Genomic DNA, 16,796 nt, shown 5'->3' with positions numbered 1-16,796 from the left:
CTTTTTATATTCTGTTTCATATCTGGCAACCCAAAAGGATTCGACCAGAAAGGGAGCCAACAGTTATTCAGGGATTGATCCCCCTTCCTTCAATTTCTGCATCCTAATTTCACCTGTAGGTGGTGCAATAAAATAGGCAGACTGTGAGCTGAGTCTGAATTGAATTAACTCATAAATAGGTTCATTCTGAGTAAATGCTGTAGGCCTGTATCATCATGCTGTACAAAAGTGGCATACAATGTTTGATATTTAACTTTCGTGTAATTTATAAATGTTGCCACCTGCAGCACATTAGGGAATTATGTTTTGTTAAATAGGCCTACATCAGTCAATCAAAAGAGCAGCACTAACAAGCAGAACTCTGGACATGAATGTTCCCCACATCACTAAACATTCTTTGACATTCAGAGAGAAGACCACCTTTCCAACATTAAAGCAGGCCAGTGATGTTGTGGCGTAGGGCTCAAGGCTCCAAAAATAAAGTCTATTTAGGGGCGGATGAAGTTTACTTTATGGATGGATGGAAAGGCAGCTGTATGCTAATGATGCGCCGATCCTTCAGTGCTTCCACTCTTGCAGGGCAACACGCGCCACTGAGCAAACACGCACATGCATCCGCTGAAACCCCAACATACTGGCCCACGCGCTCTTAGAAATTATCACGGGGGAGAGAGGAACTCCTTAAAATGCCATCAAAGCGTGTAGCTCCACGAACCACGAATAATATAACTGCCAGCAAAAACGCTGTCGAACAAACACGGACTATAGCCCAAATATATACAGTTGAAGTCGTACACTTAGGTTGGAGTCATTAAACTCGTTTTTCAACCACTCCACAAATTTCTTGTTAACAAACTATAGTTTTGGCAAGTCGGTTAGGCCATCTACTTTGTGCATGACACAAGTAATTTTTCTAGCAATTGTTTACAGACAGATTATTTCACTTATAATTCACTGTATCACAATTCCAGTGGGTCAGAAGTTTACATACACTAAATTGACTGTGCCTTTAAACAGCTTCGAAAATTTCAGAAAATGATGTCAAGGCTTTAGAAGCTTCTGATAGGCTAATTGACATAATTTGAGTCAATTGGAGGTGTACCTGTGGATTTATTTCAAGGCCTACCTTCAAACTCAGTGACTCTTTGCTTGACATCATGGGAAAATCAAAAGAAATCAGCCAAGACCTCAGAAAACAAATTGTAGACCTCCACAAGTCTGGTTCATCCTTGGGAGCAATTTCCAAACACCTGAAGGTACCATGTTCATCTGTACAAACAATAGTATGCAAGTATAAACTGGAACCACGCAGCCATCATACCTCTAAGGAAGGAGATGCGTTCTGTCTCCTAGAAATGAACGTACTTTGGTGCGAAAAGTGTAAATCAATCTCAGAACAACTGCAATGGACCTTGTGAAGATGCTGGAGGAAACAGGTACAAAAGTATCTATATCCACAGTAAAACGAGTCCTATATCGACATAACCTGAAAGGCCGCTCAGCAAGGAAGAAGCCACTGCTCCAAAACCGACATAAAAAAGCCAGACTACGGTTTGCAACTGCACATGGGGACAAAGATTGTACTTTTTGGAGAAATGTCCTCTGGTCTGATGAAACAAAAATATAACTGTTTGGCCATAATGACCATCGTTATGTTTGGAGGAAAAAGGGGGAGGCTTGAATAGCCAAAGAACACCATCCCAACCGGGAAGCATGATGTTGTGGGTGTGCTTTTCTGCAGGAGGGACTGGTGCACTTCACAAAATAGATGGCATCATGAGGTAGGAAAATTATGTGGATATATTGAAGCAACATCTCAAGACATCAGTCAGGAAGTTAAAGCTTGGGTCTTCCAAATGGACAATGACCCCAAGCATACTTCCAAAGTTGTGGCAAAATGACTTAAGGACAACAAAGTCAAGGTATTGGAGTGGCCATCACAAAGCCCTGACCTCAATCCTATAGAACATTTATTGGCAGAACTGAAAAAGCATGTGCGAGCAAGAAGGCCTACAAACCTGACTCAGTTACACCAGCTCTGTCAGGAGGAATGGGCCAAAATTCACCCAACTTATTGTGGGAAGCTTGTGGAAGGCTACCCGAAACGTTTGACCCAAGTTAAACAATTTAAAGGCAATGCTACCAAATACTAATTGAGTGTATGTAAACTTTTGACCCACTGGGAATGTGATGAAAGAAATAAAATCTGAAATAAATCATTCTCTCTACTATTATTCTGACATTTCACATTCTTAAAATAAAGTGGTGATCCTAACTGACAGGAAATGTTTAAATGTCAGCAATTGTGAAAAACGGAGTTTAAATTTATTTGGCTAAGGTGTATGTAAACTTCCGACTTCAACTGTATAAGGGCAGATTCATGAACGGTTGTAGGCCTACGTGGGCCTATAATGTGACTGGCCAGTAGCCTAGACCTATATATTTGTTGACTATTTCACATTTTTATAACACTATGGCCTGATAAGGGGAGAAAACTCGTTTTAAACTTGTTAATGTAGAAAGAAGTTGCTATATATGTATAATTTAAGAGAGACAAAATGTGAATTGCACAAAGCTAACGGTTTGCATTCAAACACGCGAAAGCGCATGAGAACAGAGCCATCCATTCAAAAGGCGCATGTTTCAACTAAGGATGGTGTAATTATTTGACTTGGTCATACAGCAGCTTTATGCAAATTAGGAGAACAATAGGCCTACCCGATGATGGAGATTATTCTTGCCTTGCTTCCCCACGCAGAGAAAAAGAAAGCACGCTCTGCCAAGTGACGCATGCACGCTCATCTAAATATATTATTATAAAACGCAGGCAACCATAATTCGAGGCCTACGAGACAAAAATAATCGTAGATGATCGACCTTGTATGCATATAGCGTACTCTCTGAACTTGATGGCTGTAAAATTGTATAGGCCTACATTTAAATGTAATGTATGCACAAAACTGACAATAAATGATCAGAAATAACCCTGACTACAAAACACAGTATGAAAATGCTCAATTTACATATCCTTTGGAAATACATTTTCAAAGAATAGGAAACATGCAAGACTTTCTGATTATCTGAAAGTGTTTTATAATAGCCTACATGCAACTTAAAGTGCCTAAATTAAAAACATCAAACCAATCCTGATTTGAAGACGGTAGACGATATATTAATTCCAAATGTAAACTTCAGAGTAAAACTTTGAAAACCAACTATTATTTCACAAAATGAATAATACTAGGATACAGATGTATGGATTTTTTTTCCAACAAGAACGTAACCTTATCAAACAAAAACAGTTTGTAAAAGGATATTTTTAGAGACATGAAAATGTTTTATCGTTGCACATGACATCCATATCACATTCCATACAGAGCAACACTGGGCGCGCTCGGGCAGTGATTACACACAGCACACGCCTATCTCAGGGACAGATTGGCGGTGAGTCCTATTTCACAGTGAAGGGGTCAATTTGCCTTTCAAACAAAAGCGTGGGCAGTCGTTCCCGTGGCTATTGTGTACCATGACCAGAACCGTTCTTATTACTTATAGTGAGATGTCTGATTTATAACTCCAGTTAAACTGCCGAGACAGACGCGTGCGCAAATAAATACATTCGTACCAAATAATGTTTATTTTCAAGAAGTCTTGCATTGTTTGTGTAAAATAATAACACTGCTTATCGAATTTTCGAAGATAGGGCCTTATACCAATGTCACACACACCATTGCTTTACAATCGCCACTGACATCACTTGCTGCCCAAGTTTTTAGATTTTCATTTTGTTGTCTTTTATTCTATTAATGAAAATAACCTCTTGCAACGTCTTTGTTGCCTTCTCAACCAGACCCCTCTCCAGTCCAGTCCCCGTCTTAATTCACAATTCTGATGATTGTGGCAGTGACGGACATTTCCTTTTGGCAGCTCCGTGGCCCCCAAAGGAGAGGCACAAAGCCGTGGCACGTGTGTATTTGTATAGAGAACCATCAAACCGTAAAAGGAGGAGGGCCCGGCGTGTGCCTCTGTCGGGGAGTGGCCGAGCGCACACATTAATGTAATAAACCGCAAGTACATCTGCTAAGCTATCTGCACATCCTTCAACGAAATCCACCAAACGCAGGCTTTGAACCCTCCCACATCCAAATCCACTGGGATCTTCGTTTCGTCTGATTGGTTGAGGATGCGGCAACAAGGGGCGAGAACAATAGCACCATTCTGGCATAAAAAGAGTGCAGCTATGCATTGGAGACGAAAACATTTCAGCAACACAGAGATCAATAGCTTAGCGAAAATATAAGTTAGCAACCGAGGCTCCTGGCGTGACTGTAATTTCACAAACCTGGATATCATCCGAGCCTTCGCCCACCTCTCCAAAGTGCCTTTCTATCATTCGCAAAGATGCCCAAAGGATTCCTGGTAAAAAGAAACAAGAAATCAGCGCATGTTTCCTACAGGACTCGTATAGATGAATATGAGCAGGAGCATCACATCCCAGCCTTTCAGAGTCAGGTGGACTCATCTCCGCCCGTCTCTATTGCGTCCAGTCCGGACCGCGCAGCTCCATCACCAGACATCGCAGCAGACGCCCCGGTCCCCAGTCTTGATGCTAAAGGGGTTCCGTTTGGCAACCAGGAGGCGGTGTACCAAGCCCTCTACAGCCCCACCAGGCCCATCAGCAAGGACCACGAGAGGAGATATTACGGGAGAAGTTTTAATCTAGGTTCGCCAATTTCTGCTGAATCATTCCCGACACCCGCCTCCCTCAGCAGTTTAGATCATCTCCTGTTCGCCCCGGTGGATTTGAAAATAGGCACCAGCAACAGCAACCGCAGCGGCACAACCAGCAGGATCCCTGTTACAGCCATCAGGGGCGGTACTAAGAGGCCCGCATCCGACACTGAGCGCAAGAGCAAACCTGCCTCCAAAAAACCCAAAGCCATCAGAAAACTGAATTTTGAAGACGAAATGACAACGTCTCCGGTACTTGGTCTGAAAATCAAAGAGGCTCCTGTCGACTTTAAACCCAGAACGCAGACATCGGCAGGTGGGAAGCCTTTAGGAGAGTTTGTCTGTCAATTGTGTAAGGAAGCATACGCTGATCCATTTTCTTTGGCCCAGCACAAGTGCTCTAGGATAGTGAGAGTTGAGTACAGGTGTCCTGAGTGTGATAAGATGTTCAGCTGCCCGGCTAACCTCGCCTCTCACCGGCGCTGGCACAAACCGAGAGCGCAGAGTGCAGCCGGGATACCATCTACCCCGAGCATCAAATCTGAAATCGCCAAAATTCCCCCCAGTGTCAAGTCCACCCCAGAGGAAGCCAAAGACCCAAGAATCGACCTTCTGAGTGACAGAGACACCCCCAGCCCGGGTATGTCTGAATCGGGCTCAGAAGACGGTTTATACAACTGCCAATACTGTGGGAAGAGGTTTAAGCGCCAAGCATACCTAAGAAAACACATCCTGGGACACCAAGCCTTGCAGAATAAAATGTTCGAGGACCACGCGTTTCAAACCAGCGACAGATTGGAAGAGCAGGTGCCAGTGTCCTTATCCTCAGAGGAAAATACAAACCAAAGTCCCCTGAATCTAAGCCCCGTGGACTGCCTTCTCTGCCCCGTTTGCGGGGAGAATTTCCCCAACAGGGCCAGCCAGGAGAGACACCTGCGTCTCATGCACTCCTCCCAGGTGTATTCCTGCAAGTACTGCTCTGCCACTTTCTACAGCTCACCGGGACTCACGAGGCACATCAACAAATGTCATCCGTCGGAAAATAGGCAGGTGATCCTGCTTCAAATGCCCGTGCGCCCGGCTTGCTGAGCAAAGGGAGCGTTGGAAAACAAGTTTATTGCCTACACTACTGAAAGACAGGCAACTTGATGTTTAGATTGTGTGTTCGATGAGAGGTGTCCTATCCATGCCAATCAGATGGTTGTTGAATGCTTATCTATTTCTTGAAATAAAAAATAGGCATATATTTTGAGATTTCTCTCAAATTAGTTTATTGAAAGAAAACAAAGTGTTAGTTTGACTGTTAAAGGTATTTTTCTAGGACAGCTGCACACGTGCTCAAGTAGCCTAATAGCTTCTAGACCTAAGAACTGTTTCATTTTCCCTCATAAAAGCCTTTTAATTCACAGACTGTGAATTTCTGTTTCATTCAGCTTTATGCTAACTTATGAATCACAGGACAGACTTATCAACTTTGTCTTAAAAACGTACAAATATCGAATCATTCCCTTTTAGTAGAACCACAAATGCCTTTAGAATATAGCCTAAACACATCTAAACTCTGCTGTACAACTGCCTTAAAAAAGTCAACATAATGATTGTTTTAATTTTGAATGCTGGCACATATTTTATTATTAATTGTTGCAATATTGTTTCGTCATAATACTTGTATTTATTTATTTATTTATTCTATTTGTAATTCTATTCTGTAATTTATTGTTGTGTTGTGTGATTATTCTGTGTCATTCTGGCAGTTCACATGTGGTAGCCAAATGTTTTGTCAAAATGATGAGTTGTGATAATTGTCGTGGACCGTTCTAAATCTTCAATCTCCACAGCTCTTGTAAAACGTAAAGCTCTTACCTTAGATGCAATCTTTTTCTATGAACATTTTTATTTTCTTAAATGTTGGCTTTTATAGCGCTTTGATTGTATGTGTACACTGTTATCTATCCATCGAAATAAAAAAATATTTTCAAAATGAACCCATTTATTTTGCTATAGTGTGACATTGACACAAACTGTCTTGAATAATACTAGGACTACATCACCCAGGGCTGCCTGCCCTCCCTGACTTCATATCTACAACAAGAAAATAAACGGACCTATAGGGAAGTATTCATTAAACTGGATGTCAGAAAAAATTATATGTCCTTTAGAAAAACAAAACAATAAAATTTTTATTGTGTAAACGATATATTATGGAAATCCATCTGGGTAGAAACTCAAGACACAATCTTCAGCCGAATAATTCTAAACGGTAGGCTTTTGGGAAATGGGTGCATATGGGGAAAAAGTTGTCTTGAAAATCATTCTTATTCTTTCAATTTCTCCACTGCACTTCGCCTACACAACAAAATATCATATATTATTTCTCTCAGCTTCACAGCATTCATTTGGCTATTTGTATGAATCTTCAGCCTATGTGAAAGCTCAGAAAACATCGATGAAGCCTACTCAAGTGGGTAATTAGTAAAGGATGTACAATAGCCTAATTACCATGGATATTCAAGCCTTGATGCAGGCATATTCACTTCGGATGCATCAGTTTTACAATGATGTGACTGATGTCAACCAGAGACTTTTCAAGGACTGTACTCCTCTAAACAAACCAACCTAATTCCTCTTAGACCCCTTTCAGGTTTCATTTAACTGTGATTGTATCCGATGCCAGCAATTTTTTCTAGGCAACGGAAATGATACCCTAAATTGACTGTCACTGTATTATTGATATGATGACTCAAGCCTGGTTTTGGTTTCTATAAAGAAGAGACAGAGAGCACTTAGCTTCCAGTCATAAATTGCCATAATGCTTGGTCAGAACATTGCTCAGGACAAAGAGGTGATGGCCACACAACTCACCTCAAGATCAGATGGAGATTTGTCTTTTAGATTTTTTTTAGATTAGATTTCCCCTTTTAAATGGCTGCCTGACTGTGTAGGCTGAACATCCAGGTTTACATACACTCCCCATGAAGAGAAAGATTGGTAACAACTTCCAGAAGCGCGTGTGTGGCTTCAGCCAGCCAATGAGGGGGTAAGGATCATTGTTAGGTCATGACTGTGGATACTAGGACAGGCCTCTAGGCAGTAGTCAGTAGACATGTGGAACTCTTGATATGTCACAACGTGAAAAATAGACTGTTCACATACACTGAGTGTACAAAACATTATAAACACCTGCTCTTTCCATGAGACTGACCAGGTGAATCCAGGTGAAAGCTATGATCCCTTATTGATGTCACTTGTTATATCCACTTCAATCAGTGTAGATGAAGGGAGGAGACAGGTTAAAGAAGGATTTTTTAACCTTGAGACAAGCCTTGAACTGTGTATGCGTGCCATTCAGAGGGTGAATGGGCAAGACAAAAGATTTAAGTGCCTTTGAACGAGGTATGGTGGTAGGTGCCAGGCGCACCGCTTTGAGTCAAGGTTTTTTACGCTCAACAGTTTCTCGTGTGTATCAAGAACGGTCCACCACCCAAAGGACATCCAGCCAACTTGATACAACTGTGGGAAGCATTGGAGTCAACATCACTGTGGAAAGCTTTCGACAGCTTGTAGAGTCCATGCCCTGATGAATTGAAGCTGCTGTGAGTGCAAAAAGGGGGAGGGGGGAACTCAATATTAGGAAGGTGTTCCTAATGTTTGGTATACTCAATGTGTCTTGAACTTATACCTACTGTAGATCACAATTAGTCTCCGTTCTTAACTTGTGAATATTCAATCTCATAATGTAGACAAACGCAGGAGAGTTTCAGACGGTCCAAAGGGACAGGATCAGGCAAGATAGACCGACAGTTTCAGACGGTCCAAAGGGACAGGATCAGGGAAGATAGACCGACAGTTTCAGACAGTCCAAAGGGACAGGATCAGGCTAGATAGACCGACAGTTTCAGACAGTCCAAAGGGACAGGATCAGGCTAGATAGACCGACAGTTTCAGACAGTCCAAAGGGACAGGATCAGGCTAGATAGACCGACAGTTTCAGACGGTCCAAAGGGACAGGATCAGGCTAGATAGACCGACAGTTTCAGACGGTCCAAAGGGACAGTTTCAGACAGTCCAAAGGGACAGGATCAGGCTAGATAGACCGACAGTTTCAGACAGTCCAAAGGGACAGGATCAGGCAAGATAGACCGACAGTTTCAGACAGTCCAAAGGGACAGGATCAGGGAAGATAGACCGACAGTTTCAGACGGTCCAAAGGGACAGGATCAGGCAAGATAGACCGACAGTTTCAGACGGTCCAAAGGGACAGGATCAGGCAAGATAGACCGACAGTTTCAGACAGTCCAAAGGGACAGGATCAGGCAAGATAGACCGACAGTTTCAGACGGTCCAAAGGGACAGGATCAGGCAAGTTAGACCGACAGTTTCAGACGGTCCAAAGGGACAGGATCAGGCTAGATAGACCGACAGTTTCAGACGGTCCAAAGGGACAGGATCAGGCAAGATGGACCGTCTGAAACTGTCGGTCTAAAGGGACAGGATCAGGCAAGATGGACCGTCTGAAACTGTCGGTCTAAAGGGACAGGATCAGGCAAGATGGACCGTCTGAAACTGTCGGTCTAAAGGGACAGGATCAGGCAAGATAGACCGACAGACACACATTACCAATTATCGTCTTAAGTCTAACAATCCTCCCAGTGTAGGCTAGGTGCTGTAGACATTGCACCTGTACCTTCGGTGGGGGCCCATTATCCCAGCCTCCTCTCCTGGAGCTGCATGGAGCAGCAGGGGGACAGATGGGAAGGGGGTCAGGTTACCCCGGCTGCTGCTTCTGGGCCAGGGTTGAAAAACCAAGACAACAGCACCATCATGTCACCCCTCCACCCCGTCGACCACCCCCCTCTTCCCCCAAAGCCAGAGGTTACAGTCAACCTGTCACTGCAGCCAAAGCAGCAGATTCTTACGAGATGATTTATGGAGGATAGGCGTTACTGTGACAGGGTTAGGCTAGTACCCATCTCTGTAATGACCGTATTAAAGGAAAAGGTTGAATTTACTTTCTCTTCTTCCGCTCCACTGCTATGAAAAAAAGCCATTCAAATCAATAGACTCAAACAAATAACAGAGAACACGTAGAATTTCAAATTGATTTAATGAAATGTTTTTTGATTTTCACATTTCTAATAAAGATAGCATGACTTCAGTCATTAAAAACAGTTTGATATGTTAACAAGTAATGATGAAATCTTCAAGCCTTTTCCCCCTCTTCCTCTTATACAAATACTATATTACAGGCATTAATATATTTATGGTAAAGGACTGAAACCCTCGATTTCACACAATGTACAGGATTCCTCAACCAAAACCTAGAATTAACACTAACTCTGTTGCTTCACATGAGTTGAACCAGTCTTGAGTAAGACACAATCCTTTCCCTGGTCAAATCAAACCTTACGCCCATTTACTCCCATATATAACAGGGATCCCATCCACAACATCAAATCTACAATCTAGACTCCATAAGAAGATCGGTAAAAAGAGCTGGGTAGTTCTTTACAGTGGCTATTGGGAAGGTGAAAGCATTGATCTGACTCAGGTCAGTATTTACATACATTCTTCAAATTCACAAAATGGACTTCATTATTTCTGAACGAACTCTCCGTTCATGCCTCCTATGTTATTAATCAGTGCTTGGGAAAGAAAGGGACACAAAAAAACAGAACAAAATGAAAGAAAGAGAGCATGTACAGGTAAGGCAAAGTAGTGCAACAGACAGGGACAGCGTTGCAGCTCTGGTGGAACCCTTCGTAATGTGTGCGTAACACCTGGCTTCCATGGCAACCCAAAAGCGCAGGTTGTGGTGGAGGAGGAGGCGTGGGTAGGATAGCGCCAGCCTGCCTGTTGCTACGAGGGTCGCCAGAGCACATCGCTGGTATGCCTTCTAACTCCCCAGCCCCCCCACCCCTCCACTGTGGCCTCACGAGGTTACTCGGGGTGCATCATGGGAAATAGGAGGAGTTGGTGCCATTTGATTCCAATTCAGAGAGAAAGGAGAACAGAGCACCTCCTCAAATAAAGACGAAACAAAGTGGGCCAAACCCAGTCAATCTGCTCATATAAAACGTGTGAGAGGACGAGGAGGACAAGACATTGACCTTTACAGTCACACAGGGGGAAAAAACAGTCTCTCCCTCTAGAACAAAGACATGAGACAGGAAGGCAAGGCTAGCTGTCCTCCTCTTTGCTCTTGCAATGAACAGAAACAAAATAAATCAAATGATGTCTAACAGTGGTTTACAGTGGTAGGGGTCTTGGAATGGATCTTGGTGGACAGACATTACACAGGCACTGCGAGAAGCTCCTTCACAAATACACACAGCCATACACACACACACACGGACGAGCATACACACACCAGTGCATGGAGTTAAGATTCACCTGAGGCTCCGGTGGCGTTTTCCTCTAAAACAACACATGTATACATTATACAACACTACAAACATCAAATAAAGCAATTTACATCCAAGAATAAAGAGAGAATACACATTCATTGCTAGGTTATCAATGACAGTGAGTGCAAAAGACCATCTGTAGGAACATTGGAATGTCATTCTTAGCTTTACAACAGGAGAGAACAATGGCAGAGGAAGAGACAGATGGAAGTTACTGGATTACAGGTTATGAACCCAGGTTAAACAATCCTACACAGTGTAACATCACTAAACAATTAGAAATGCAGTCTTTTCTCATTTCCAGCAGAGTTGCATAAATCAAAGGAAGACTGAATCCATTTAAAAAGATCCTTATAGCGATAAAAAAACAAAAAAAAGTTTTCGATTCACCTCTGGGTTGGAAAGACATCATTGATTGTCCACTCCAGGTTCATAACTATTAAAAACAGACTCCTACTGCATTGGCTCACAGCACTCCGTAACCAGGAAGTGTGTGGTGTGGTGCAGCATTATGCTAGAGCAGCACCTCCTATGTCACAGCCCTTCCACCTCTCCACAACATGAGGATGAGTATGGTCCAAACAGACTTCCATGGCTCAAGGCCAAGGACAAAACAACACACTTAAATATGATCCTATCCTGTCAACAGTAAGAGTATCATCAGTGATTTACACAGCAGAATTGCAGGGGGGGGGGTGCCAGTCAATGGGAAAACCATGAAATGAGTCCCTTTTGGGTAGTGTAACTTGGTGAAGAAAACTACGTTTTATTTCATATAATTTGAACATTCAACATGTGTTCATAAAGAACAAGTTTTCCCATCTCAAGAGGTTAAATAAAAAGATTAAGCGCCTATTAAGTGCCAAAAAAAAGTAACAGGGTTGACGATTTCACCCTGAACAAGGCAGTTAACCCACTGTTCCTAGGCCGTCATTGTAAATAAGAATGAGCTCTTAACTGACTTGCCCAGTTAAATAAAGGTTAAATAAAAAAATGAAATAAAATTCTTAAAATCAGCCATAATTCCCCTTGCGACAGGGGGATTGGAAGCTTGTGTTTAGGGACAGGGAGGGGAAATTGAATGCAGCTTCACCATTTTAGAAATAAAATTTAAAAAAACATTTCTAGCCTGTCTATCTATGAGTAACAGGGTTAATGTGTTATGTCGACCTGCTCAGTTCTCCACCACAAAACGGGCAAAAAGAGAACCAGGTCATCAAGAACCTGCTTTTACACTATGATTTTACTATGACATGTTCAATGTTTCTTTTGAAAAAATGATTACTCGTAGACTATACTAAAAGTTCAGATCACAGTTCACATAGCAGGGTTGACCTTAAAACGAGTGGCATGTCTTTTGTTCTTACTTAAAATGAATCGCATGAAATAGATCATCTCCAGAAATGACTTTGTTAAAACGAAGAAAATAACTAGGGCTTTACAATGATGGTGAAAACTTTGGGGTTAAGTGGGTTAACATCTTCCGAAAGGTCACAGAGGGAAATGTCAAAACGCTGCATTTTGGCACTTTAGCAAGTCTTTATTCATGAAAGAAAAACAGATTTATTGAATTCTCCATGTGGAGTCTTTTAAAGAGCACTTCATTTAATATAAGAGGCTTTTAAAATTCAATATTGGTGCACAATTTCTACTTAAAATATGAAGGGGGTACAAAAGGAACTCATTTTGTGGAAAGACCCTTACCAAAATGCATATGGGTGATCATATTCCTTTTCTATGTCACAACCATAGAGATCCTTGTTTTGACATAGAAAGGGAATTCTGAAATGTTGACGATATGTGGACTTTAAGCCACCAGACATGATTGTTCAGTCAATTCCCTGTCTATATTTAATTGCTGTACTGACAAGTGATATTAATCAGATTCTTTCAGAAAACGCAGCAACATCGGAACAAACTTCAATAGCTTACATTTCTTCTTCAGGTCAAATATGCAGTTTAACAGTAAAACAATTGGAAATGTATCAAAGTATCAATAACTGCCACATAAATAAAAAATTGCAATATGCTCCAGTTATATGTTTAAACGAGATATAAAACAAACAATGCACACACTCAAAACTTCAGTCATGAGGGGCTAGGTATGGGTTTCACAGCAGGACCTGTAGTAAAGACGAAGCAGGGGAGATTTGGGAGGTGGGTCGGGCGAGAGAGAGCTCAGTTGGAAGATTTGCTTATGGCGCTGGCTGATCGGCGGAGTTTTCCGGAAACTCTGTTCTTTGTGGCACGGGGAATCGTGGGGGAGACCTGGTCCGCCTGGTCCGTTCCTAAAGAAACACTGAGCTCAGCACTCGTGCTGCCGCTGAGAGAGCCTGGACAGAGAGAGAGAGAGAGAGAGAGAGAGAGGGGGATGAGAGAAGGGATAGAGTGGGGGAGAGAGAGGGGAGAAAGATGGAGAGAAGTGGTGAGACGTGGCAGGCTAACATAGCACTGATAAGACTGGCATACTCCAGCACGTTCTGACTGCCATGCATGTCATCGCTCCCCGTCCCCCAAACGGCTTACTCCCTCTAAGGTCAAATGTATAATAGCAAAACAAAACAGAAACAGGTGTATAGATTGATTTGAACCTTTAATTACTCACAGTTTGCAAAGTGGCACGTGTGTGGACTAGATCAAGCTATATAAACATTCAGATGCAATGTTCACCATTCTTTCATCACGTGCTTTGACTGGCTAGACTAGAGGCTACTAGGGCAGAGAAGCTAGATATTTCTCCCAACGGTTTGGGTGGGCAGATGCTTGCATGAGTAGGGGAACAAAATTGCCTTCACTGTTCAGCATAAAGAGGATGTGACAGATTGTTCAAGTCTTAAAATGTTGTATAGTAAAAAGCGAATGGAACATTATGTTAACTGGACAGGCATGTCGCAAGCATGTGGAGATACGCCTTTTGTTCAACATTGTGGATCGGGGCTCCCGAGTGGTGCAGCGGTCTAAAGGCACTTCATCTCAGTGCTAGAGGGACCACTACAGACCCTGGTTCAATTCCAGGCTGTATCACAACAGGCCGTGATTGGTAATCCCATAGGGCGGCGCACAATTGGCCCAGCGTCGTCCGGGTTTGGGTTTGGCTGGGTTAGGCCGTCATTGTAAATAAGAATTTGTTCTTAACTGACTTGCCTAGTTAAAGAAAGGTTAAATAAATACAAAATAAAAATGATTACAGGCTGCAAGCAGTGAAAAGTGAGGGTGAGGCCGGTAAGAGCAAACATATTTTGCGTACACCCCCCAACGCATCTTAGCAATGCTTCAAGTTTAAACAACTTTCCTGCTTTGCCAAGATGGCATCTGGTTGCCTATTTTCTTTCCTCCACTTTTTTCTCTCCATCTTTCTGAAGCATCTCAAGTTCCTGCAGCTAAAAGGGACAGCAGATGGCTGCAGTAACAGACACTCAGCCTAGTGGACACAAGCATCCCTGACTTCCACTCATTCAGAGGGGGAGGGGTGTGTTAGCAGAATGGATCTTCATTATGCATATGAAAAGAACAGAGGAGGGCTGTGAGTCGACGTATGGGCAGGCTTAACCCAAGTGCAACCCTACAGCCCCACTTCCAACTCCAGAATTCCACTAGCTTCCACTTTGACCATTCCACCACTTGAACTTCCCCTCTGGCCCTGCCACGCCCCACCCTCTCGTATAGTTGTTGGATAATAGGGAGGGGCACGGCAGCTGAGGAGTGGGCCGCTGGGCCACAGATAAGATAACCCTCTCAGGTAAAGGCCTCCACACAGACGTTACATTTACTAGCCCACCAGCATGCTACCTAGAACCCACCCATGTAATGGACACCTCTACAGGTGAGCCGGTGCAAACTAGTGTTACCATCGACTTCGTCGTTGCAATATCTACTAGCATGCTAGCAGTTTCCATAGACATCCAGTCTTTGTGCTAACGCTAGTTAGCAATTGCGCTACCGTTAGTTGGTAACTTCCTTTAAACTGCCTGCCGAGACACAAAAATGGTATCCAGGAGTTCATCTGACTCTGGGGAAGTAGATAAAGGGCTTCATCTGACTCTGGGGAAGTAGATAAAGGGCTTCATCTGACTCTGGGGAAGTAGATAAAGGGCTTCATCTGACTCTGGGGAAGTAGATAAAGGGCTTCATCTGACTCTGGGGAAGTAGATAAAGGGCTTCATCTGACTCTGGGGAAGTAGATAAAGGGCTTCATTGCCAAAATTATCCTGAATTATCTCTTTAACAACTATCCTGACAGATGCCATGATGGGGCAGAGACCTGCACAGGGTGCCTTTTATCTTAATCCTTTCATAGAAAGAAAGAAAGAAAGAAAGATAGAAAGAAAGTGAGAGAGAAAGAAAGTGAGAGAGAAAGTGAGAGAGAAAGTGAGAAAGAAAGAAAGAAAGAGAGAAAGAAAGTGAGAGAGAAAGAAAGTGAGAGAGAAAGTGAGAGAGAAAGTGAGAGAGAAAGAAAGTGAGAGAGAAAGAAAGTGAGAGAGAAAGAAAGTGAGAGAGAAAGAAAGTGAGAGAGAAAGAAAGTGAGAGAGAAAGAAAGTGAGAGAGAGAGAAAGTGAGAGAGAGAGAAAGTGAGAGAGAAAGAAAGTGAGAGAGAAAGTAAGTGAGAGAGAAAGAAAGTGAGAGAGAAAGAAAGTGAGAGAGAAAGAAAGTGAGAGAGAAAGAAAGTGAGAGAGAAAGTGAGAGAGAAAGAAAGTGAGAGAGAAAAAGCAGAGACAAACCCCCCCCAAAAAAAAACAAAGGACATAAATGGGCCTCATCCCCATCGGTTCCCTGCAGCAATTGAAAAAAAAGCTTAAATGACAGACGTTTTCTTCCAGTACGGCAGGTGTTAGTATCACATTCTGCCTCAGGCGAACAGGGGAGAAAAAAAAATTAACAAGGAAGGAAAAAAAGCGCTGGGGAGATGAATATAAAGGCGTGACATGCAGAAGCTAAGCCAGAGAGAAGAGTGGCCGTGTTGCTCATGCTACTACTGAGTCAGGTGCTAGTTGTCCCGAACCGTGCAGCGTCACTCACAATTACCGCCTGGATAAATGGAGAACACAATCCCCATATAACGTCATATCAACCCCCCATACAACGTTATGTTAACGTTCCTTTAAAAAGCGGTAGTTGGGTAAATAAAGCGTGTTAGTACCAAATAAAGGAGAAACCAGGGATGAGTGAACGGGAGAGCGAGGGTAGGCCCTAGGGCGACACACAAGCTTCCGGCCGGTGCTCGGGGCTTACCTTCTTCAATTACTGTAATGACACCTTTAACATGTTTTAATCTAAAAGAAAAACAGACAGTAGAGCATCACATTAAGACAGACAGTCACCACAACACAGCCCTGCTGTAGACAGACAGTCACCACAACACAGCCCTGCTGTAGACAGACAGTCACCACAACACAGCCCTGCTGTAGACAGACAGTCACCACAACACAGCCCTGCTGTAGACAGACAGTCACCACAACACAGCCCTGCTGTAGACAGACAGTCACCACAACACAGCCCTGCTGTAGACAGACAGTCACCACAACACAGCCCTGCTGTAGACAGTCAGTCACCACAACACAGCCCTGCTGTAGACAGTCAGTCACCACAACACAGCCCTGCTGTAGACAGTCAGTCACCACAACACAGCCCTGCTGTAGACAGACAGTCACCACAACACAGCCC

The 16,796-nt window shown here is 43.1% G+C and overlaps 2 protein-coding genes across 4 annotated transcripts in view; one reads left to right on the top strand and one right to left on the bottom strand.

The window, feature by feature from the left end:
• The first annotated feature begins 3,885 nt into the window (after window positions 1-3,885).
• On the top strand, window positions 3,886-6,716 carry insm1b (insulinoma-associated 1b). Its single transcript, XM_014210403.2, has one exon. The coding sequence runs from the start codon at window positions 4,402-4,404 to the stop codon at window positions 5,818-5,820; it is 1,419 nt and encodes a 472-aa protein (XP_014065878.1). The 5' UTR covers window positions 3,886-4,401; the 3' UTR covers window positions 5,821-6,716.
• Window positions 6,717-9,816: 3,100 nt separating this feature from the next.
• Window positions 9,817-16,796, bottom strand: part of ralgapa2 (Ral GTPase activating protein catalytic subunit alpha 2) — a 150,695-nt gene continuing 143,715 nt past the window's right edge. For 2 of the 3 annotated variants that reach the window (XM_014210399.2, XM_014210401.2), the window contains one exon: window positions 9,817-13,468. In XM_014210399.2, coding sequence (XP_014065874.2) covers window positions 13,314-13,468 — 155 coding nt within the window. In that variant the 3' untranslated portion in view covers window positions 9,817-13,313. Of the gene's footprint in view, window positions 13,469-16,364; window positions 16,406-16,796 lie in introns of all 3 variants that reach the window. The other variant, XM_014210400.2, reaches the window with a different exon arrangement.

This window comes from Salmo salar, chromosome ssa09, assembly GCF_905237065.1.
Source record: "Salmo salar chromosome ssa09, Ssal_v3.1, whole genome shotgun sequence".
NCBI lineage: Eukaryota > Metazoa > Chordata > Actinopteri > Salmoniformes > Salmonidae > Salmo > Salmo salar.
The sequence above is the reverse complement of the archived record's forward strand: the minus strand, read 5'-3'. Positions and strand labels throughout refer to the sequence as shown.

Coding starts and splice junctions, on each gene's coding strand:
- insm1b (XM_014210403.2), top strand. CDS start 4,402: ATGCCCAAAGGATTCCTGGTAAAAAGAAACAAGAAATCAGCGCATGTT.